Below are 26,288 nucleotides of genomic sequence, written 5' to 3'. Positions count from 1 at the left end.
TGTGTACAAATGTTTTTAAATTTCATTTTGCCTTTGTTTTATGAGGAGTGTAATTGCGTGGTGACCAAACAATCCAGTGATCAATCCAATGATGCATGAGCATAGATGAATGGAATATGGGTGTGGTTATGTATAAAATGGCAGCAATAGTGGCGAACGCTTTAACCACTCGCTATCGCACAGCACAACGATATGCAGGAAGATGAAGTAGTTAAACATGTACCATAATATTTCTACATAAAACTTTTAAAGTCATTTTGATTTATCTGAAGAACCTTCACTACTCACTGACTGAAGAATCTGAGCGTCTGCTGCGAGTCGCGTCGTAAGGTAACCCACTTGATTCCTCCTGTCATCGAAAAAGTCCATGTCCTGTTTGGAAACAATATAAATGTTATCACACATAACTGGCTCAAGGACAATCTCACGCATAATGCTATCCCATCGTCCACAATACAATTTTTCATCGTAATAGCTTAGGATCGTACCTGGTTCACTATGGAGGCAAAGACCATACTTCGAACACGAGCAGTTAGGCCAGCGCCAGACTTGGCGAAGCAGAATGCCTGAAAACAGTATCATGGACAGGTAACACATCTTACATCGTTACAACTTTCATTCCCTACAGGACAGAAGACCTTTACGCTGAGAAAGTAAACATTTTCGTCCTGCGACTATTCAACGAGGTTCGTATTACCTCCTTCTGATGGCATGTATCCTCAGACTTTCATCACAGATATTACATCAATAGATGAAACGACTTAAATGTGTCGAATTATTGTAAGTCGGTACCTGGGAAGGAATAGGGGATGGTGATGCCGATTACAGTACCAGCCATTCTATTTCAAACTGCGCAAATTGATTATCGAGATCTTGATCACCCGATTCTCGGGTCCAGACTCGATTATTTACAGGCTGCCTCAATATAGCCAGGACTTGGTGCAGTGTTAAACAGCGACGAAGCATAATGCTCTATGCTTCTCTCAACAGATTCCTGCCTCTGTACCCATGACAAAGCAGCCCTATCGTTCTCCGTTGCGAACGTTGCTGTCCTTGGGCGGCGGGGTAGCCAAGCGGTTAAAGTCATTCGCTTCTCACACCGAATGCCCGGGTTCGATTCCCCATTTGGATAAAATGTGTGAAGCCCATTTTACGGGAATATTACCAAAAAAACGGCTTTAAGCAACACTGACGTATTCACGTATTTTGGCCCTCAGGATTCATGACTTGAGTCTGACTTGGATCACTGAAGAGAGTCATAAACACACATGGGTGTCTACGGACTGGCATGTCCCTGTACGCTGCAGTCACGGATGCTGGTGCCCTGCCCGAGGAATCGTGACAGTCTGATACTGACATTAGCAATCCTTTAAGGCAGCTATACTCGTAAAGCGCTTCAGTAGCTGGCGTGCTCTGTATGCGTTGGAGGCAGAGAAATCATGACTCTCTGACTTATATATAATCCCGGAAGAGAGTCATAACCACACACACGCCAACTGTTCACTGACTGGCATGTAGGTGTACGCATTTCACAATCCTGGCCATATCAGACCCCATAAGGCCCCATCAGACCCACCGATACACAGAACAGGTGAAAGTACCCAGCGACACGTAACGTCCACTATGTTTTCAATATGGCCTTAACCTGCTCTTTCCAAATGTTTTGTTTTGATACAACGAAAGCAAATTAACACTCTTTGTGGATAGAGGAACACTCTTTGTGGATCGACTTCTTTTTGAAGTGCATATAGCGTTTCGGCGTAAATACTGACACCGTTATCAAACAAAGGATCAGCCGCCGCAGAGCTGGAATATTAAATGCTAAACAAACCCAAACAAAACAAAACAAATATTCATACAATGTACGAATGAAAACAAAGATTTGTAATTAAGCAAACCTACCATTTTAGTGATCATATTCTTGTCGAGGATGTTCCTGCCTAGGATGTCTAAACAATTGTGTGTAGGAATATAGGTGAAACGGATCCTCAGTTCGTGGACTTACTGGTTAAGGTACTGTTTAAATCAGACACGTCTGGAATTCCGCATTGTAGAGAAATATGTCCTAAATAGGGACATGCGTCATCGTGACTCAGCTGTAAACGTTCTGGGTAGGCGACGAGGTACTCACCTGAAACAACCTGGCGATGCCGTTGATGAATCCTAACGCACCGAATGCACAGCACATAATGATAGTCTGACGCATCTGTTCTTCAGAATCACTAATTCCAAAAATCTATGTGCAAAAGAGAATAGGTGTAGGTGTAGCGAATACCTTTGCAGGAGGAAGTGAATGATTGAGTTTAGTTTTACGTCGGACTCAGCAATATTCCAGCCATATGGCAGCTATATGTCAACAAAACCGTGAAACCATCCTCGTGTACGACAATGAGACAGGGGGCTAGTGTGATGTCTTTTAGTGGCATTTAGAAGTTGTTACAGACGGTCAAGATATTTAAGGATTAAATTTCTTTATTCTTTTCCACACAACGTTTCGGGGTTAGTGTGTTAGGAGTCGTTTTTCAAGCCAAAGTACCAGGACCGTAGCTGAAACATATCAAGCGCACGAGGAATAAACGTGGAATCACCAAACCAAAGATGATCACAACATGGCGACCTTTAAAGGTCGGTAACTCAACCGGCATTCAGACTTTGAGTTACCAACGTCATCGCGCAATTTTAGAAATACTGCTTAATCAACACATAAACATTACTAAACAAAATCAGTACATTCAATGTATTTGAACCATGAAGGTTTATCAGTGTGGTAAACAATTTTGATTGTATGCACGTGAGACTGCTAATTCGAGGGAAATAATTGCCAAGCGACCTAACCACCGCCATCATGGGATGCTGGTAAAGCACGTGACCAGCCTCACCTTAAATACAGAGGTAATGTCGCGTGAGTGAAGATACGTTTAACCACAAGAAGAAGCAATTGCAGACTGGTAATGGTCAATGTGGTCTTAAGATATACACCTCGGATACCATTTTTGGGCTTGTTTCTTGTTTACCTCCGTACTCCGCATTCCAGCTATGTGGCAGCGGTCTGTAGATAATTGAGTCTGCACCAGACAGCCCTGTGATCAACAACATGAGCATCGATCAGCGCAACTGGGAACCGATGATATGTGTCAACCAAGTCAGCGAGCCTGACTACCCGATCCCGTTAGTCGCCTCTTAAGACAATGTTATTCGCCTTTTATGACAAGCACGTGCTGCTAATGACCTATTCTGCTCCAGATCTTCACGAGTCATTTTTCAGCAGGAAACTGACTCTGGACAGAAGAAAAGGAATTCTTAGAGTGATATCTTACTCGAATAAACTCTGAGATCAGGAAGGCAGTCACTGGCATCAACAGGCCACAAACAGTGGCAGCAAGGCTGCCAAACAGCAGGAATAACCATTCCGGAGCGTTGAGACGAAGAATCCTCTTGAAACTCGCTGGTGGAACTGATTCATTTTCCTGCAATATAGATCTATTCTTTTCATCATTATCAGCACTACAATGCTAATTCAGGAATGAGATGCATTATTTTACCATGACTGCCCATAATAGGTGTGAGGGGTGATTTTATTTAATATATACTGGGACTCTATTATCACGGACTTTCTATTATCGCTTCAAGTGAGCGAGTGAGTAAGTTCAGCTTTTACGTCACAGTCAGTAATATCCCAACTATGTGGCGGCTGTCTGTAAATAATCGAGCCGGGACCAGACAATCCTATGATCAACAGTATGAACATCTATCTGCGTAAATGGCAACCGATCACGTAAAGAAATTCATCGCAGCATTTATTTCAATGAACTTTCATGTCTAAATATTCAGGCATTTATCATTTCAGTCACTTCTGGGGCATTTAGAAACTTCTATGACCCCTATTGTCATTACATCTAGCATGAATCAAAACGTCAAGAGCAATCGTGCAACAAATAGAAGATCATTTGAATATCTTCCTTGCTGAAAATATAACAAGAGTGAGTGAGTGAGTTAATATTTGACGTCACATCAGCAATGTTTCAGCCATATCGTAACAAGAACATTTAACACTGAAATGGAATATATGTATATCATTAAAAACTGTCGCCGAAGGAAATAGAACAACTGAAATGTTATTATTTGATTTACAACTTTCGTGGAAAGTTAAAACTAATATCACTATTTGGACAATATAATATAGAATCAGGCTGTAGATCGCCAACAACAGAAGGTAGATCACCAGAAATATAACAGGAAGTGACGTAATGGTAACCTCACTCTGCGCACGGCAGCAATTTGTACGGTACGTTTTAAGGCGGCAAGACGATACTTTGTTACGTTATCGTACCCTGCATCCAAATGAAGAGAAGTTTTAGATGTTTATGTTAAAAACATGACAATATTACTAATGACAATATTACTAATGACAATATTACTAATGATAATGTCCTAGTGCAAGGCCACACTCCGCCTGTAATGGATTAGACAGTCTGGTGACTGATATCAACTGCAGAGATCCTCGCCATTGAACTAGTCAATGCCTCCGGAGACATACATGTATAGGTGTTATTGATATGCCCACGGGCACTCTACAACTGATGATATCCGATGAACTGAATGAATTTCAACGTAAGGGGTTGTTAAGAGGGTGGGTTATTTCAAACAGTCGGTGTGTCACTAGGTAACATGTTGTGTACTTAAGTACACTATCAATTATCGTTGCACATTAAATTATGGATGATTTACTAAACACTGTGTTTATATTGCATGTATGCCAGATGTACATGTCTCATTTAGAAGAGGTCAAATTACATTCATAAATTTATGCAATAAATTAAAATCTTGGCGAATATTGTTCGTTCACAGCTGGTTAAGCAACTTTCAACATGTTCATATGTTAACTGCTGTTTTCAATATATGATAAGTATTTTTCTACCCCAAATGGTAATGGACAAAAGACACTGAGGATCTATCAATGCATTACCAAAATGTAAATAACCATTTTTTATCAGTCTTTCAGTGATGTGGAAAACTGATAATTTTATCTAATATTCTATTTTTTAATAAATTCAACTATACTATAAAATACATGTGATTTTAGGTATTTTGTTTCTATATAATATCTTGCAAAACTATACATCAAATAGAGGTGTGATATGAATTATCTTTTCAACAAATCCCTCGTAAATTTTGTATCATGCAGTAAATTATGCGTAATGCACCTAGAGATACCTTTAAATGAAACCGAGACTATTACTTCGAGTCAAACACTCGTATTGAGTGAATTGTCACAACTATTAAGGTGTATTATCTGAGAGAGGTATACGTTGGCCATATCTAGAATATAGCCCAGGGTACAAACTGGCCAAGCCTACATTTTATCACAAGGTATACTAGTAATCTGGTGGTGATGAGATTTGAGGTTGCCCGAATGTACATATACCTCAACTGTCTCTGCAACCGCTTCTGTTTCAGTGTTTTTCCTTTTGCGTCCTGAGCCAGATCTCAGCCTAACGTGGAGATGGTCCTTCCCATTGGACAGCGTCCGCTCAAAGGTTGGGTCCAGGATAGGATCTTCCTCCTCACTGTCATCAGAATCATCCACGATGTCAACATCAACCATATCTGTTGAATAACTGTAGTGTGAGAATACAGCTTTCATGCGATAGTAACTGTTACAGTTCTTGCCATGTATTCAGTGTTCAACAAGCTTTAATCTGTGCCATAACACCCCCTTGTCATGGAAAAGAAAATGAAATACATAAGCGAATTCTGTCTTCATTTATACTGGAATCGTGAAGATCCGGGCTTACAATTAGTATTCAATAACTAATAATTAAATTTTTATTGTGTTCATTAAAATTCTGGCAATCTGATTGGTTAACTGAGAACATTTCTTTTGATTTCATTTCCCAATGAATCTGAAAAAATAAGCCACACCCCCCCAAACAGGACTACTTTCGGACCTGAGGAATGTCGGGGAATACCCTTACACAGCGAGGGAATTCCCTTGCACCCGGGTACCTTAATGAACTTTGGGTAAACACTGAAGTGATACATTGTGGTTAACATAAACAAACAACTCAAAATTATCCGTGAACGTTAATGACGTTGCAACGCCTCGACAAGAGCATGCGCACGTTGGAACATCAGTTCATGGCATCGCAATCCCAGTGACATCACAGCCTCTTTCTACTTGCGCAAATACTACAATCTCAGTTCCACTAACTTCATATCATCGGGTTTCATTTCCATTTCTCACTTTTCAAACTGTCTCTTTCAGTTCGCAGGTAGGAATTCAAACGTTTGAACTTGAAACTTTGCCGATATCGGGACGCGTCACGTTGAGTTGTTCCACTCTGATTCGCCGACCGATGTTAGCTTGGTTGATTGACAGCTGTTTGGGGGTGCTCTATGCTGATTGGCTAATGGTTTGGCAGGCGTATCATTTTATGTCAATGAGTCACCTGAGTCATGTCACGCCATTACCGAATTCTTACACCGAAAATGTTAATCGGTGGTAGCAAAGATATCTGTTTCGATGAATTTGATTATGTTTAAAGACAATATTGTTACCGAAAATGTTAATCGGTGGTAGCAAAGATATCTGTTTCGATGAATTTGATTATGTTTAAAGACAATATTGTTGACAGGGTATAGTATTCGTTGTTGAATGTAATTATAAGGATTGACTGTGTATTTCTTTCGTTGCATTGAAGTATGAGACTACAAACCAATGTGCAAACTGTATGAATCCGCTACATACAGTTTGCACATTGGTTTTTAGTTTCATACTTCAATGCAACGAAAGAAATACACAGTCAATCCTTAACTGTTTTTCCTGAGGGACGACTAATGGAATCTGTGGCCAGGCTTGCTGACACGTCATCGTATCCCATTTGTGTAGATTGATGCTCATGCTATTGATCACGTAACTGTCTGGTCTGGACTGTCTTTAATGCCGCAGTGGTATGTCAGCAGGTACTATTTGCAAATCCTGATATCACTTCTATATGTTTCATTACCTTACCCGTTCTCTTTAGTTCCAAAGTGGTCGACGACTAAAGGCTACACCAAGTCTCTAACCAGAGCCTGACAATCATTGATAATTCTAAAATAAACTAATCCACAAACGAAAGTGAACTCCCTTATAAATACTCAATAGCATCAAAACAAAACGTACAATGTTTTTAAGTTAATTAAGACAGCGCTAGCATTTGGGCCAATGCCCCTTTTTGACAGGAGCTATAAGCTGACTCTCTCACTGTACAAATTTTACACTACGTACCCACATTTGTAGACTCTGCTGCCTTCGCCTGCAAATGAAGATATGTTCAGTTAACAATGGGATCAATTTGAAACCTAAGAAGTCGCATACTTTGTTTATCCACAAAATTTGCATTCCACCATGGACCCATGATGATTCATCCGAGTATTTTTTTGTCAGCACCCAATCGTATCATAGATCCGTACATAGATGCTCATGATGGTGATCTCTAGATTGTACACTTTAGACCCGTGCTATATGGCCAGAATACTGCTGAGAGTGGAGACAAAAAAAACAAGAGAACAAAACTGACGACATGTCATAAATCTTGTCAAGGCAACGTACTTGCAATGCCACTAGTCGGGAATATAGTCCGCCATTTGCGATCAGCTGGTCATGCGTTCCTTGTTCTACCACCTGACCATGACTAATAGATACTATTACGTCAGCGTTCTTGACAGTCGACAGACGGTGAGCTATAACAATTGTTGTTCGCCCTCGTTCGGCCTGAAAAGTGAAGACGCATACATGTACGATTATAACATATTATTAATATATTATGAAATGGCTTGTAGTAATTAATACTGCTGTACTTGTATAAAGCAAAAAGACACATAACTTTTTTCCAATATATATTGAGGTGTGGGAATTATGAAAGGCAATTTTCACAAATCAAGTAAGAGCACATTTTCTGATTAGAGAGTTCTAACATTATTACAGCTGACTGCTGTTTTCACAGACATTATTGAGAAAATCTTTATTTGCTCATGCTAATAATACAATTTTTGAAACAGATGTCACATTATGTGAAAAGGGTATTTTCAGTATGGGAGGCAACTCTTGTAAGCTTAAGAATGAATTTTACTGCATCAAGAGTTATCTCTCCTGGTGTAGCTGACAGCTTCCATTTTTGACATGGCAGATTTGACAAAAGATGTGAAAACAATCCTGAGTCTAGATGAATTTGAAAGGGGTGTGACTAATGCAAAATACACATGACAGTCCTCTCTACGGTATATCGAATTTTGAAGAATATTCAGTCAGGAGAAAAGCAAGATTTATAGATGTCATCTTCTTTATGGTGAATAACATGACGCTGACATCCATACAGTGTCCTTTTCCTTAAGCCTTCAACTTCTGAATGCGCTTGAAAGACTTGATTTAAGGGACAGAATGACAGGGATGCCAAGGAAGTTCAGTAATACCGATCTGATCATACTGTGAGTAGTGGGAAATAAACAAGTGTTAAGAATATCAGAAATGAGATGATTACTAGTCCTCAGGTTGGTAATGACACCCTTAGATAAGAATTACAAAGACATAAGTAGGTGAAAAGGTGCGAAATTCCCTCACCGTTCATGAATGATGCACATAAAGAAAGATGTTTAAACTGGAACATATATAAACTGGGTGTTACAGAGGGCTGAGAATAGAACAGATCCACATCGTCAACACCTGTGTGTACCTCATTAGGAGTTGACTAGTCTTGAAGCATGACCGCATTTGACATTGATCTTGGATACCACATTCTCAAATTTGCAATGTTCTGATGCAGTTCAAACACCTGCATCGAGCTGACCTTGAAATAAAAAAGTTTCCCAGAGGTATTTTGGACTCTTGTGGACACTATCAGGCCCCCGAACAGTCCTCATGTCATTCAGTCTTCAGTCGCTAGAGAGAACACACACATGGTCTTGACACTGCCGGTATGGTATCTTGAAGATGGAATCAGTCCATACAATATTTTGAGGAAGAATCGCTCCTGGCTGGTGAAAGCTATACAGCGAGTAGAAGAGGTGACTGGTACAGTTTCAAGTCCTTGCCATCTTCATGAAGGCAGAGATGATCAAAATAACACAAACTTCCCGTGACCAGGTAAAAGCTTATTCGACACCTTTTGTTCTGCGAGGACCCCAAGCTTACACCCTGATTGGGGGAATATAGAGAAATGCAAGTGAGTGAGTTAGTGCAGTAGTATAGGGAATGACAGTCCGAAAACACTTTTCAAAAACCCCTCTAAAAAGCCTCATTTACTAAATGAGGCTTTGGTGGGACTATTAGCTCTTGCTATTATTACCCCTACTACAAAGCCACGCCATCACGTTTACCGTGACTTGGCAGGCGGTAACACTGTGCCGTACGGTACGATCAATAATTCTTCTCTTACAAATCCCCTACCCGGCCCACCCCTCAAGTAGTACAAGTTAGGTTCGTCGGCTTTCATATCCACTTTATCTATGTTGTAAGTTTTGACCGACCATATAGGATCGGTGGCTCGCTTACGGCTATCGCCCTCGTGTTCCCCCGGCTGGTATAGATACCTAACTAAGGCCCTATCTGGTATCTGTTTCTCCTTTCCACGCAATGGAGCAGACGACTCTGCTAACACTGATTTTAGTTTGATAGCGTCTGCCGGTTTCTTACCGGTGAGACGGGTGACTTCATGGTTGATTGCTGACACCACCTCTGGTAACCTCGCTACCCATTCAGTCGATCGTTTTCCAGGGGTGGTCATCTCCCTAGCATACTGATAGCCGAACAAGCGCTCAGCCAAAGTCCTATTAAATCTCTCAACTATAGCTTGGCTGCGATGGGCTCCGGCCGTGCCACGTCTGACCTTTGTATCGTGTTTGGCTAGCAGTTGTGAAACGGCACCCATGAACTCCCGTCCTGGATCAACTTGCAGCTCTGTTGGCCAAGTCAGCGGGCTGCGTTTGTATATGCGTTCTAATCCTTTGGCTACTTTGGCTGAATCTTTCGTGGTCAAGGGTTCGGCTTCCTTGTAACGACTGGCTACGTCCACTACGGTTAAGGCATACTTGTACCTCTTATCATGAGGTAGGAACAGTAGGTCTGCCTGGTGAATGCTATTAGGTATGTTAATTCCGAAACTCCTTCTAGGTACGTAGCGTGGCGCCGGCAAATAGATCTGCCACAGGGCTTGTTTTTCAAGCCACGCTTTGGCTTTCTCTGGTGATACTCGCGCCATTTTAGCTAGCTTATCTACTGCGCTAGCTCCTTTCCAATATCCACGCGGGCTGTAATAAATAGCCTCAAATTTTTTCATGTCCATACGCGTATGTGTTTATACCATCAATAGCTATCCAACGTTTCGTGTCCATAGGCGATAGGGACGTCTTGTTTATAGTCAGTCCGTATATCTTATGTCCATCACTTCTAAGCGTGTTCATCTTATGTCTAAAGGTACGGGTCTTGAATAGAGCCTCCTTGAATCTAGCGTGTTTGATGTGTTGTTTCACCACATACTTCTTAACCCCCTTAGCCTTCCGGATCTCACTATTGTCGGCTTTCAATATGGAGTACATCTTAGGTCTCAAACCTATGTACTCAGCTATTGGCGTGCCAGCACACTCGTCCTTCATCTTACCTAGGACCTTTTTATTTACCGTGCTGTGCATGGTATGGGTCTTAGGGTAGTCGCTGGTGTCGTATAAATCGATGTGTTTTTTCATGTCCTCGTACACATCCTCGGTTCGAATCTCCATCAGCAGGGAATCCGTGTCAGTGTACAGCACTTCGCACCTGTCGCCGTACTGTTTCTTGAGCTCGTTGTAGTAAAAGTCGTACATCAGGTGTTTGGATAAATCGAGGATACTCATCCCAACGTAAACAGGTCGGTTGAATTTTATGTGACTTTTCTTCATGTGTATGGCAACTAGGTCGTCTGTGAATATTTTATTACGGTTGAATGCCGGACTGGCTATCAATTTCCTGAGCTTGTCTTCCTCACTAGATCTAACCAGTTTCACGGTTACGCGTTTCCTCAGGTTTTCCATAGTCTTACCAAACACCGAGTTGTTCATGAGCTTGTAGAGATTTTTCTCAAAATCACTGGTGGCTTTTTCCGTAGGTCTGTGTTCATTCTGATGTAGGGCTCCATCCATGGGCTCTGGTCGAACATGAGCACCCTGTGTATTTTGGTCAGCCTCATACCCAATGATAGGTACAGCTGTAGGTTGCGATAGTGAACTATGTACTTGGTCTTATTCATTAAGTTAGGCACGAGTTTCTCAACGTCCGCCACACGACCACCTGACAAGTTATGTTGGTACTCAGACATCCAGTCTGTGTTAACCTTCATACGTTCGGGTGCAAGGGGATAGCTGTTGTGCGATGCGTGTAATGCCTTGGGATACTCTAAGTCAACTTCGAGGATATACCCTTTGTTCGAATCTGGTGCAATACTCATAATATCAACGTTTGGTACCCATTCGAATCCTCCTGTAGGTAGATACTGGCTCATAGCCCAGCCGTACAGGTTATTTGCGTCGAGGTAGAGAATGTGATTGGTTGGTTTGTTAGGATCGTAACCTTTCACGTATTGATTATTTGCTTTAGCGTATCGTTTGGATGCCATGGAAATCCCACCTCGCAAGCCTTTCTCAATGAATAGGTGCATGTCGTAATCTGTGAGCAATTCCAAATTAACTCCGGTCTTTCTAAGCAAGGCGTCCCACGACAGACCTGGGCTGGTGTAATACCATGCGGGGTCGAGTTTATACTGCTTTAAACATGTTTGCCGAAACGTCTCGAACACGTCGGCTAACAGCAGTACATCTGTCCTCAAGTACAGATCATGATAATCGCCAAGGTTCTTACAACCAAGTTTATTCCATACGTTAATCGCGTGCGAGTAATCGTCTCGTGAGACGGACGCCTCATTCAGCTTGCTATAAAAGCAGTCGATAGGAGGTAGTCTGGTCTCTGTGAACTTAGCCCAGCTATCCATGTACTCATATGGGTATACGCCCTTCCTCATGAGCAGGTGTCTAGTCTCGGCGTCTGTGTATCGATCTGTGATAGGGAAGGTATTGTTGGCCTTGACCAGACTGTCGAGTGACGACAGGAGGAATTGAAACGAGTCAATGAACCTAAGTCCGTTTAAGCTGAAGGAGATGTATCTCTCCATGTTGTTGGGAATGCACGATATATTACCATCGATTTTCGCGATGGCCTGCATGATCAAGTGAGAGTCGTATCCTCTCAAGTTGTGAAAGACAACGGGGATGTTTATTGTCTTAGGATTGATTTTAAGCTTGAGGTTGCACGCGTTGTGAGCGGCGCCTCTATACTTACCAGTTATGTGGCAGTGATCTCTCACCGAATCACCGTTAAGTGGTGAGTCGCACACGTGACAGTTAGTGCTACTGGCGTGAGCTAGCTTGTCGGCTCTGGTCATACGCATTGGAGCGATTTTATACAATGTATTCCTAATAATTTTTTCTTCCTCCTGCAAGCACTTTAGAAACCTTTCAGCCGCGTCAGGACCCCTATACACTACCGGAGCTTTCGTTTCCCCGTCACAACGGACGACAATGTATCCAAACGAACAGGCTTTATGCTCTTGTGTTTTGTGTGTGAAACTCCCACTAGTGGATGATTCCCCAACCACTAAAGCTTCGAAATCGGCGTATATTATATAAGGCACAGACATTTGGTTCTTGTGATTGTCGAATTTTAGGATATTTTCACCTTCCTTAGGCATGTCGACTCGTATGGCCGTCTGCCCAACACCTTGGCAATCCTCCAGGTGGGATTCTAATAAATCGGCCCGACTGAAACAGTGTAGGCATCGTACACAAAAATGTTTTTCCCCATCGTGTTTCGACTGGTCGTGTAACAACCGGCTGAGATGTTTTATCCACGTGTAGTGATACTTTTCACCTTTTTGAATCATGAATAAATTAATAACTTGACAATCCTTCACCGGGCTGACCCTGTGTATTATTGTTGTATTACCTTCGTGACCAAAAACATTTATAGCCAGATTATTCTGTTTTTCTACTTTAGTAATCTGGGTTATTGGGGTTGGTTCATCTATACCATCCCAGTTGAGCCCATCATCCTGTGGATAATTAGAAGGCCTGTTCGGATTAGTGGCAGCTGGAAATAAGGCTGACCTGAGAGATAACCTCATGCAATCGTTTCCTCTATTCTTAACGTTTACTATGGCTTGTTTGTTCTTATAGTAGGGAGGCAAGGCTAGGTATGACCCACCTCTGAACGGCACGTATTTAGCTATATCTAAATAGACATTATCGATTTTATCTACAGCCCACCCGGACCCCATGTGCGTGTAGCGTTCTAGGTATTCTCGTATCTGCTGAAAACTTGTATCGATTGATGCGTCAATGGTCTCTGCATGTGTGACGACCTCTTGTTTACCTCGGAAGTAAGGTTGAAAATACTCAGTGGTACTCCCAACCTGCTTATCGAGCGACATTTTCACTGTGATCTGAAACTTGATACTTCCTAGATTATTTAGTTCCTGGTTGACCTTATCAGCTATCAGAGGCTTGATATCTGTAATGTCTATGTTTCTATCAACACGCATGCGCCAACCTCTCAAATAATTGCCTACGGCGTGCTCAGTGCGCACGAACTGTAGGTCAATAGCTCTATTCTGTCGTAATAATTCTAAAAGCTGTGGTTTTCTCATACGAGAATACCCGCCTAAACCCAAATCGTGTGCCTCGGTTTTCAGTTGTTTTACAGTTGGACGTGCTACTGGGGCATGTGATAACAATGCGGTTAACCCGGCTTTCCCCAATTTTGAATAACCCGTGTATCCAAGCTGTTTCGCTTGAGCTTTTAACTGTTTTACCGTAGGAGGGACTTCTAAACCTAGTAATCTCAACAATGCTGGCTTCCGCATTCTAGAATACCCGATAACACCTCTCTGTTTTGCGACCCTCTTGAGCTCGCGCACAGTAGTCATTGTGTTTACACCTAAGAGAACTAATGTCTAATTGGTTCACAGTAAGGGGAGGTAACTCCTCCACTCTTGATAAAAAATATTTTATTTCTTGTAATCACTTATTAACCAAACTCGGTTTGTTGGCCACAATTCTCGTAAGTCTTCCAACAGCTTGTGTGAATCTATGTAGGCATCGATCAGTGTTTGGTTATTTGATAACAATTCGATTAACCCGGCTCTCCCCAGGTTTGAATAACGCCGGTATCCAAGCTGTTTTGCTATAGCTTTTAATTGTTTTACCGTAAGATAGGCTTCCATATTCAAGAATGTACAGTAGACATGTTTACACCTAAGAGAACCAATCTCTAATTGGATTTTATCTTGAGCAGTCGCCTACGTTCTTTTATGTAGCCTTTTTTATTCTCGTATATGAGTTGATGTCTGACTACGTTCGCTCCGTGAGCTTTACATAAACAGTAGTGCCCTTTAACCCCGATACCACACACAGAACACGTGTAGTTAGGACTTCCCATATGGAAACAACAGAACCCCTGATTCCTGCATTTCCTACCACAGGCCTCGGTCTTCCCCATAAGTATATATTCGCATCGGTATGGAGCGGGTCTCATGTTTACTTATATAGGTATTTTAGTTTAATTGCTTAGCAACCAACGTAGTAGCTGCTATACCCAACACTATGAAGCCCAGTTCACGATTCATTTGTCCCTTGGATGGTGTGTAGTACTGAGCGAGTGTGGGTTTATTGAGCGGTTCCAATTGTTTACCAGTTAGTAGGTAGTATTCTTTCATTCCTTCATCGACATCGTAGAATGTTTTAATGGCATGGTTTTCACGCTTGAGTTGTTCGTTAATAAAATCGATCCTCTGGAGGCGTTTTTTAGCGTACTCGGCCTGTGCTCTTTGTAATTTCTCAGTAGCGAGATCGTGTCGCTTCCTTTCTTCCTGTATTTCAGCCGCGTGATCATCTCGTAGTTTCGAGAAGAGGTAATTACTCCCGGAAAATGCCAGGGCATTCACTAACGCCCCACCGACCATCATAGCTATCGTGGCCATCCTTATATTTATTTCATTATATTATCAGGTATGATCCCTTGTTTTACTAGGATGTCTTTTGTGGCCATCGCCATACCAAGGTTCATTATAAGCATACCCATATCCTGCAGGTTGAAATCTAGCTTGATAGTTGGTTGTTTAAGCACCATTTTAGTTAACCGAGCGTACCCTACGGCTAGACTAGCGACCACTGTGGCGTGGTATGCGTCGTTGACGAACGTTTTCCCCTCAGACATTATGTATATGATATAAAATATTTTAAATTATAACATGATATGCGGGTCTACCATGGGGGATACCCCCATACCACCACTGTTGGAGGTTACCTCACTGTTGGGTGGTGGCTCACTGTGGGAGGGTACCCCCGCGTATAACCATGTTATAACCACGGCAGCAGTTACGCCTACAGCCAACAACAGTCGGGTTGGGTTAGTCACTTTATGTTGGTTACACCACCGTTTTTTACCGGCAGCTACTCTCTTAGGATTCTTCTGCCTGGTTACTGTTGGTGGTACCACCACTGGGGTCTCCACCGTCACTGGTTCCTGTGAATCCACTGGGGTCTCCTCCTGTGCAGCATCCATCTATACTATTATTATTATTCTTTCTCTCAAATTGGCAATGTTTTGCTGTGATAATCGCCGCCGTCACTGGAGCCAACAACATACCATATTTGTGGTACAGCCCGCAGCTGATAGAGCTCACGGCGTGTTCGATAAAAGGGTCTTTCTCGAGGTCCTCCCACAGGTAAAGTCGGCGCTCTGGTGGAATGGGAAGGAAGTGTGATACAATACTGGTGTATATCTGGGTCATAGCCGATCCTATTGTCTTTGTCATTTCTGCTCCGAGCCGGGACTCGTATCTAGCGTACAGCTTATCGATTTCTTCGGCTGACATTTTATTAATTTTATCTGGAGTATAGTCTCCAAAGTAATGTTTGGCTTTGCCGCCAACAGCCAACGCCACCAGTTTCTCTCGCTTGTCATCAGTGGGGCCTGCGGGCGACAATTGTTCGAGTAATTCCTCACACTCCATCTTATAATATAACAAGTAAGATTTAGTTTTAACTATATAATACCCGATGCAGACAAAACACAGAGAAATGAAAGTTAAGTTGCACACGACAAATACTTCAAATATCATAGCTATATGCTTAGCTTTGCTTAGCTTTGCTTAGCTTTGCTTAGCTTTTGCTTAGCTTTGCTTAGCATACTATATATGCTACTGGTTGGTCGGTCTTTAGAACGAGCTTAGCGTGTTTAGTTTCAGCGAGCTGTTTCTTTACCCGTTCCCGTTCTAATTTACTCATCACATCGTTCTCTCTCAAACACTCCTCAAACGAATCCCTGTCCTTGCAGTGAAATAAGGCCACCCATCGCGTCTGCTCCCTGAGGTCTTTCAACACCGAGTTGAACTTCTGCGTTAGCACCCAGACGCTGTGATTTGCATGCCGGCCGGAGAAGGCCAGGTACGATAGCATGTCTCTCTTTTTTGTTATCTCGCGATTAGCGCTGCAGTCGTCCAGTATAAACAGCGTCGGTTCCCCTTTAAATTTCTCGTGAAGAGCTTTCAACCAGTCCTGCAGGCGTGTTCCAGGGTCGATTTTGTGTACGTCAGGGTCCGTCATCACCCAAGGTCGCGCGTACGTTTTATTCATGCTCAGAGTAGGGCACATGATAACGATGTTATCGAACACATCCTTGTAGTAACCCTCCAACATATCCAACACGAAAACGGTCTTACCACAGCCAGTCTGCCCGCATATGATAGCGCAGTGTGGGTCAGTGGGTAACCCCAGGGGGTCTCCCCCATCAGTAGATGGCTTGCACGAATCTCCCATTGTCTATATTAAGTTGCGCGTCCATAATTACGTACAGATATAATTTCAACTTACCAGCGGTTTGAGCCTTCTTAGTAATCTGGATGGTTATCCCTTCGCTGCCGTTATCTATACGGCGCCCGCTACCGTGCAGTTTATCATCATCCGTGGATCGCATGTCCAACCATAGGGCGTACTTGGTAGTCAGGTATTCACCGATCTGCACAGAGCCGAGGTCCAGGTCCTTTGTTATGTAATCCCCCACTGGTAGCTTTTTTATCTCATCCCACTGCTGGTGTGGTCTCATACCATGACTGAACAGCTGGTTGGGCACGCCCTCGATGGTCACTTCCACCTTTTCAATCTCGGGGTTGAAAAACTTCTCGCTGTCCCTCCGGAATGGATCGTAATCCTCCACGGGGACGACCAGGATACCTTTCATCGATCGCGCCGGCACGTTAAGGTTGATATTCCACACAGTGTCGCTCTTATCACGCACGACTGATCTATGCCTCAGTACGCGATCGTACAGGATAGCCATCTTCCCAGAGTACTGGCTTCGAACCTGCCTGGCCAGCTCCGGGCTAGTGACCATGTCGAACTCCAGAGAGATGTTGTCTATGGTATAACTGGCCTCATCACCGTTCGGCGTACGCACTACTTTGCTATAGTCGTTAAACGTGAGCTCGTATTCTAGCCTATCACCCAGTGCGGCCTGGTAAAACGGCGCGTGTCCCGTGAGCAACTCGAAGTCGAGCGGCACGCAGAATCGATTCCCGTATGCTAGAGCGATGGCCTTTTCACCGTCCGATAGCTTGTCTTGCTGGTCTTGCGTGAAGACGTATCCTATGCGCGCCCGGGTTGATTTGCTGATACCCTGGTACACATCATTGACTCGTTCTCTCTCGCTTTTCCAGAGATCCTTGTAGCAGTGAAACACGTCGCTGTCGTCGATGCTCAGTACCTCGTTACCGCTGATCTTGACGGTCGTTTTCTTGATGATAGCTCGACCCACGTTCCGCACTAGCTCGCGTTTGTCGTTGTCGGAGGTCAACGTGATATTGAACGCCAGTCGAACAGTGCCTGGTACAATGAGGTCATTCTCACCAAGGTTTGGAAATCTAACCAGCAGAGTTTGGTTCTGGTCTATCTTACTGGGATTATTGGTGATGGTCACCGACTGTCGCACGGCTCTGGCACCTAATGGCTCTCTCAATCTTCTGAAAGGATCTAATTTTCTACCGTACATTGTTATATAAATGAAATATATTTTTAATACTAATGGATGAAGACATACCTATGGATGATATGTGGGACGATAGTGCCCAGGCATTCAATGATGACCAGGAGACCTCATTCTCGCAAGGTGACGAGCTCCTTAAAGGCGCCGTCGACGATTATTACAACGCAGTTGAAAATAAATCCAAACTCAAGCCGTTGGGAAGGAACTATTCCGATTTTACCTTCGATAGCAATGGCACGCTGCGTTTGAAGGCTCACCCGGGGATTGATCTCTTTCATCAAACAACGAGAAAACCGCTTGCTTTATCAACATTGGCCGGTAAATATAAGATTAACTTTGTTCAAGATGAACTAGGCTTCACAAATTACGGTGGCGCGCGACCTAAGCAGTATCCTCCGAAGTTAGTTCAAGATCTGGAAGGCATCAGGGACGCCACATCAAATCAAAACATGACTTATGATATTAAAAAGGTGTTGGCCGACTACGAGAACAAACCATTCCCGGGGCTCGAATTTACCGTTCGGGAACTGCGGGGGTTGGATCTGACGATGCAAACCATTCGCGGACATCTCGCGAAAAGCACAGCCAAAATGAGTGAGATAGACGACCACATCGCCTATGAAAAGAAAAAACTCGGTGAAACTGAGGACGAGTCTATGAAAGCCACCATCGAGGAACGAATACGTAATTTGGAAGATGAAAAGCAAACCTGGCTGGAGACAACATCCTCCTTCAAAGAAAAGCTTCGATCCCAGGTCAACCGTATACGGGAAACCATCAATCAAGTCCTCTACCGAGACACCACGTTAGCAGACAGGATTCGGATATTATTCCGGGAGCAAGGGATCACCATCGCCAGCATTCTGACTGCATTGGGTTTAATCATATCAACCCTGGTGGTGTCACTGGTGGGAGGAACCCCTGTGGGGCCTGCCGGCGGCGGGGGAACTCCAGGCGGTGGTGGTGGTGTTAAAGACTGGATCAAAAAACTCGGGGAAGGCCTAGCTAAACTGGCTGGTAAAGCCGCCGAAGCCCTTCCCGGCATCCTGGGTAGCATCGTCTCGTGGTTGTTGAGCGCTCTGTCTAAAACTGCCATGTGGCTCAGTCAAAACCTGTGGGCAGCCATCGTCGCCGTGGCGGGTCTGGTGTACGTAGCGGCTAAGAAATCTTTAACCAAATAAGTCCCAAAGTTACCCCACCAACCACTAAGGCTGTTTTATTATCAATATGCTGCTGATAGGAGACCTGCATATGGGGGTGTGTGGGGGGTACCCCCACATGAACTTTAGGCTCCGGAGGTGGCGCCACTATACCTTTTTCACGTGGTTGGATGTGGGGGATATGTGGGGTGTTAATATCGGGGTTGATACCCAACTTTTGGTCCGCCGTGGCTATAACTATTTTGTTGTTATAACCCACCACTTTTTTTATTCTCAGTTGCATATCACTCGGAGCCATGTATAACCCCACGCCGAACACGTAATTGACTTTCGATCTGGCGTATTCTAACACATTTTGGTAACGGTCGATGGCCCTCGGGAGATCAACTGGAGAATTGATAGCATCCTCAACGTTGGAAACGAATTGTGTCTGAGCGTCGTAAGCAGTTCCCTTACCGAGGATGTTGGAACGCGTCATAGACTGCGCACCCAACAGCGCCCACACGTACGTTCGAATCGAGTCGTTCAAGCGTATTGTACCAGCACGAGTGAATCCTTTCGATGTTTTTGAGATCATTTTAGTCCAGGCTGTGGCTGCATCAGGACTGGTTTGCTTTATACAGCTGACATGGATCTTTTCATTCGTTGTGGGGCCTGTAAATGTATGCCGGTTTGGGTTGTATGAACCATCTTTAGAACCGGCATAATATTTTCCGGACCTGTAGAAGTACACGAGAACTATACCGAGACCATGGTTCACACCAGGAAGGCGAAAGTCTTTATTCGTTGGAATCTCAAACTCCCCACAAATACGTTCATAAGCGCGTCTATCATAGGGGTTATTCGTCATACTCCACGCTTTATCTTGGGGAAGAGGAGCACTTATTTCCTTCAATATTCGTCTCGTTTGATAATAAATATGAAACAAAACAACCGCCTTACTCAGTTCGTCTATACCGTAATCTGGTGTCACACCCGACCCTGTCGTCGCACACCACACAGCAAAGTTGAGTTGGTTCTGCCAAAACTGCATTGGGTTTTGATTCCAGTTTACCACCGCCTGCGCGTTATTAACGGACACGACATACTTTTCAAAGATATCAATAAAGGTTGTTTTAAACCCCGTACCATCTGCATTCACCACGATTTTCAAGTGTGCTAAATCCATATTATAATATATAAATTATATAATATAATATGTACATAACACTTCCAGGAATAACGAGCGGTGAGGCCGTTCAGCTGACGCACGCGATCGATAACACGTCAGGTCAACTCGAAGTCGCACTCTGCGATATCACCTACCTACCGCAATGGACTAACATTAATATCAGCAACAATAAGCTGTTCGTCAGTGGAACTCGCAGTCAAATAACTGACGGCTACTACAGCGTGTGCTCGCTAAACGACGAGGTCTTCAAACCCCTGGGAGCCGAACTCAAGATGAACGACTCAAACGGCACAGTGGTGTTAATCAACAACGGAAGAACCTCCTTGAGGCTAGGCCGACCATTAGCGAGGATACTCGGTATGTCTCCTGACGAGATAAAACCAACAACAACCGTCACAGGCACGAAGTTACCCGAACTAGTACCGTACCGAGAGCTATACATTCATCTCGGTCAGGTGAGCACAACGTATAACATTCAAGGAGGCCACCCTTCCACTATACTGAGAGCAGTGCCGGTGAAAACTGAGAAATTCAACGACGGTAGAACCGAGTCATTTTCACCACGGCAGTATAAGAGATTAACCCAGGGCAACATACCTGAGCTGACAATATCGGTGTTAGATATAAATCATAATCCTGTAAATATAGGATACCTCAGCTTAACGCTTCACGTAACATGACCAGCGCACAAGGGCCCGGAGTGAAAAAATGCGTCAATATCGGGATCTCCGACCTCGGAGACACGCGTGGTTTCGACGCTCCCGGAGTAGATGGTAAATCGTATGCCTTGCAACTGAAAAACAACATTTACAAACGCGTTGAAGTCTCCTCCGGTGGAGCCCTAAGTGATATGATAGATACCACAGGGGCAACAGCCAACACTAAGTACGCCCTCGTCAACACCGGTGATGACAACTGGAGAATATACCCATCATTCGGAGGTAAACTGTTCGACTTAGACGATGTTGAGAGCACTACCGTCGTCAAAAACAAACCATATATGCTCGTCTTCACCGAAGATGACAAGTGGGTGTTGTTACCCGATAACAAATGGTTTCTCAATATTAGACTCGTCTCCCCTTACGTGTTCACGGATAACAAAGACAACCACCTAAACAAAGTCGTGAACAATGGAACCCTGCTCGTGGCTTACGTCCCAACTCAGAGACGTAGCGTAGTCGTCAGCCCAGTCAACACTATAGCAGCCCACATGCTATCGAGTAAACCAGCCATACAAAACGTGAAATTGCAGTTGGTGTCTGAATTCGAAGGCGTGGTCAAGATACTAGAGAGTCTACCAGCAAACTCAACACTATTCATCAAAGTCTACCTAGGGGAACCATCGGTGAATGATGTCGAGATCGTGAAGGGGATCAAACTCGGGTGGGTGAAACGACACCAGTATCAAGTTTGCAACGTTTACGTGCGGGTGGGTGTCGACTCCAAGACCAGTCTGCAGGGGGTCAACGTGATCGTGGAAAACAAGATATCACTAATCAATATCTTCCTGCCTGACAACATACACTTCATGGGTATCAAGTTAACCCCTGAATTATTATCAGAAAACCAGTTGGAAATTATATCATAATAGTATAATAATGACCAGTCATCATCCCAACACTACACTTAACGACCTGGGAGATACAGAGGGGTTCGATCAGCCTGGTGAGGAAGATGAATTCTACATCCTACACTTCAAAGACAACGTGTACAGACGGGTGCCGTTACCAGATTTTAAAAAACCTAAATGGCTGATCAACTTAACACCCACCTCACCTAATATGATATTAAATAATGGGTATATCTCTAAGATTAGGAACAACGGTATCTGGCCCGGGGATTTCATTCCGGAGAATACATTAGTAAACACAGAATCTATTAGTTACGAAAAAAATGGGTTAAGGGCTCATCCAGACAATAAATTAAAATTTAGTAGTGATCTTGATAGAATATCTTCCCCTTCCACCCTCATCATAGAAGTCTTCTTTACGTCTTTCTATAGAACCCTCCCAATATCACACCAAATTTTACCCGGGGTGTCAATACACTGGGCTAAAGAACACATAAACCAATATTGTCGTATTGTTATACAACAGGATACCCACGGGGGTCCTATAAACTACTTAATAAACCTCAGTGGGGTTTATGTTACAACAAGAGATTTTATTTACCTCTCACCTATTTCCCTGACTAGTGGTCTAGAACTTGTAGACTTCAAATTCATTGATAGACTTTTAATTGAAACCCAATTAAAAAATCTTTCAAAATATATATTATAGGATGGGTCTGTACCCAGTCATAGAGGAAGTAGCGAAGACGCTGGAAACCGTAGATGGGTTCCGTTTGAGGCAGTTATGTGATGTGAAACGCCAACTAGAACAAGACCGTGACACGCGGAAAGCACTATGTAAAAAATATAATAGAGCTTTCAATATCGTAGACGGGGCTGACACTATCCTTATTACAACCAGCATGGGACTAGGGGCGGCAGGCGTTGGGTTGTTAACCACCATCGTGGCTGCACCTATAGTGCTAGGTTTTGAAATAACAGCTGGGATAGCGGGGGTGTTAGGGTTGACGCTTAAGTTGGTATCACACAGACTGCATCGTAAGGCATTGAAACACGACGAGATTAGGGTTCTGGCCGAAGCAAAGCTGAACACAGTGAGTGAGCGAATTTCCACGGCACTCTCTGACAGTAAGATCTCAGAAGAGGAGTTTCGTTCAATCCTATCTGAACTCACAAAATATAATGGAATGAAACAAGATATTCGATCCAAGTCTCGTAAGTCTGCTATCAGCGAGGATGAGAAAAAAAAGTACATAGAACAGGGGATACAAAAAGCCCAACAAGCCTTTATTACGAACACCAAAGAGATCATAGGCGGTTCACGTTAAACTGTTTCATTGATATAAACATAACATAACCGTAAGCGAGCCACCGATCCTATATGGTCGGTCAAAACTTACAACATAGATAAAGTGGATATGAAAGCCGACGAACCTAACTTGTACTACTTGAGGGGTGGGCCGGGTAGGGGGTTTGTAAGAGAAGAATTATTGATCGTACCGTACGGCACAGTGTTACCGCCTGCCAAGTCACGGTAAACGTGATGGCGTAGCTTTGTAGTAGGGGCAATAATAGCAAGAGCTAATGGTCCCACCAAAGCCTCATTTAGTAAATGAGGCTTTTTAGAGGGGTTTTTGAAAAGTGTTTTCGGACTGTCATTCCCTATACTACTAGTGCCGTTACATCGGCAATATTTCAGCCATATGGTGACAAGAACATTCAAGAATGAAAACGACCATATGTACTTTATAAAACCTGTCAACGAAGGACAGTAAAAGAACTAGAATATCACTATTATCATTAAGACTAGCGTCGAAAATTAAAACTAATATCACTAAACAAAACAAAAGGTCATATGTGAATCGAAAATAAGTCCTAAGAACTTGGCCTCCTTGACCACTTTGATTGGGGTACCACTTAGAAATAGTTCTGGGTCTTTATCAGGTTTGTATTTACGGCAAAAGTGTATACAATTGTTTTTCTTAATTTAGAAAATATGAAGCCGGTTTCAAGACACCATTTACGTATTTTGTTTAAACACATCTGTAGTTCAATAGCAAACATATTTGTACCATGACAAGAAATATTAAAATCATCCACAAATAACGATCCATCTATTAAATCGTTTAAGACTTTAGATAAACTATTGATCTTGATGCTAAAAAGACTGACAGACAAAATACTGCCTTGCGGTACACCCTGATCCTGATTGTAATGATCAGACAACGTAGAACCCACACGGACCTGGAATTGTCTGTTATTTAAAAAGTTGGCTATAAATTCAGGCAAACGACCTTGCAAACCGCAGCGAGTTGTTTATTAATTAGTGCGTTTTTAACAAATTATTCCAGTCGCACTAGGTCATCGACAGTACTTCAGTTTTTACGGAAACCTCATTGTATATCTCTTACGAGGTTATTTGTTTCCAAGTACCAAACAAGTCGATTACAGCTAGTTAATGAAATCGGACGATATTTGGATGGATCCGTATGGTCACGTCCAGGTTTAGGGATCGGTAATACTATAGCGTCACGCCATGAAGAAGGAAATTTCCCAGAAGTCCAAATATCATCAAAAATATGTAAGGGCATCTCTAAACAGGATTCTGGTAAGTGCTTCAGGAGTTTATAATGTATGTTTAGTTTAGTTGCAATATCTGATTTATCAGTAAGTAATTGATCTCCATGTTTAAGATGATGGACACTAGATTTGGTACCTTCACCATTGATTTTCTGGACCATGTTCCACACCTTGGACATGGGTGCCCTCGAGTTTATTTTGGATACATAATTTTTGCCAAGATTGGCGTTTGTTCTGTTTAAAGGTACGCCACGCTTTAGCATTCATAGTTTTAAATTATTTAAATTATGCATCATAGGGTGGCGACGGAAATAATGTTCTTCCTTTTCCCTTGCCTTCCCAGGTTGTTTGCAGTCATTGTTGAACCATGGTTTTTGAATATGTAGAACTGCAGAGGAACTTGGTATACACTCATCAGCTGTGGAATTCATTTAATCAGAGAAGCATTTTATAGCGCCAGGAACGTCAATATAAAGCCCAGTTAGCCTGATTAAAATTCCGCCTTTGATGATGAAGGAACATCAGATGGAGTTACAGATTTTATTATATTAGGAAAATGGTCAGTTCCACAGAGGTCATCGTAGACTGACCATTCGAATTCATGTGGTGGTTCTGAATTTGTGAGTGACAAGTCGAGGGCAGAATAGGTCCCTGTACCAGGGTGTAAATATGTGCTGTAATCATCATTATAAATACATAAATCATTGTCAGAACAAAAGTCCAGCAACAATTTACCTTTAGCGTTTGTAGTTACACTAGCCCAGAATGGGTTGTGACCATTTAAATCTCCCATTATAATACAGGGCTGCGGGAGTTGGTCATATAGAGCTTGAAGATCGGTTTTGGCAAACGTCGAAGACGGCGAAATATAGAGAGAACATAGTGTAAACGCTACATGTAAAGTAATTCTCACTGAAACAGCCTGCATATCAGTAATAAGTGAAACAGGGCTATGAATAACGTTTTGTCTGAATAGAATGGATGATCCGCCAGTGGCTCTATCACCCGGAGGTGAAAAACAATGCACTAAAATGACGAAGGTCAAATGTATCTGTTTGTTTTTTCTCTTGGAGACATATCGCTGAAGGTGTAAAATCATGGACTAATAGCTGTAAGTCATGTAAATTAGCCCTCAATCCTCTGCAGTTCCACTGTACAATACTATTGGAATAAACTATCTTTTGGGGGGATTTATTGGGGATCTACTCCGCACTCTTTTGGAGGGCGACAAGCTATGTGTCCTAGAATGGACGTTTTCAGAAACGTCCATGTCTTCAAGAGACCCATATTTATTGAACAATTGAATTTTATTTTGTGACCCTTTAGGAACTCTGCCACTTTGTTGTTTTGAAGCATCAGGCTTAGGCTTAGGTTTACTTTTAACAGTTTGTTTAACAGCTATCGATTGAGACTTTGAGTGTGACTGAGATGATGATGATTTGTGATCAGAAGAAGACTTTGATGTACTAGGAAGTGATTCCTTATCCTGAAATGACATAGCAGGCTACAAAAGCTGTGCTAATGCTATTTACCGAAGTCAAGGTAGTTTGGCAACCTGTGGATGATTTTGTTATTTTAGAGCTAGACTCAGATGATGGTTTTGCTACTGTTGCATAACTTTCTGGAAGATCAGATCTCTTTACCATTTCTTTGCCTCAGAAAAAGAGATATTTTGAGTAAACTTTATTCACTTTATCTCCATTT

General features: G+C 42.9%; 1 protein-coding gene across 1 annotated transcript in view; it reads right to left on the bottom strand.

Moving 5' to 3' along the window:
* The window catches only part of LOC137256155 (ATP-dependent translocase ABCB1-like), a 54,054-nt gene that overhangs the window by 13,527 nt on the left and 14,239 nt on the right, over positions 1–26,288 (bottom strand). The window contains exons 12-18 of the mRNA XM_067793860.1: positions 7,595–7,756; positions 7,271–7,298; positions 5,426–5,607; positions 3,318–3,467; positions 2,132–2,236; positions 489–566; positions 289–372 (exon numbers count right to left, since the gene is read on the bottom strand). Of these exons, the coding sequence (XP_067649961.1) occupies positions 289–372; positions 489–566; positions 2,132–2,236; positions 3,318–3,467; positions 5,426–5,607; positions 7,271–7,298; positions 7,595–7,756 (789 nt within the window). The remainder of the gene's footprint in view (positions 1–288; positions 373–488; positions 567–2,131; positions 2,237–3,317; positions 3,468–5,425; positions 5,608–7,270; positions 7,299–7,594; positions 7,757–26,288) is intronic.

Source organism: Haliotis asinina, chromosome 11 (genome assembly GCF_037392515.1).
Source record: "Haliotis asinina isolate JCU_RB_2024 chromosome 11, JCU_Hal_asi_v2, whole genome shotgun sequence".
Taxonomy (NCBI): domain Eukaryota; kingdom Metazoa; phylum Mollusca; class Gastropoda; order Lepetellida; family Haliotidae; genus Haliotis; species Haliotis asinina.
The sequence above is the reverse complement of the archived record's forward strand: the minus strand, read 5'-3'. Positions and strand labels throughout refer to the sequence as shown.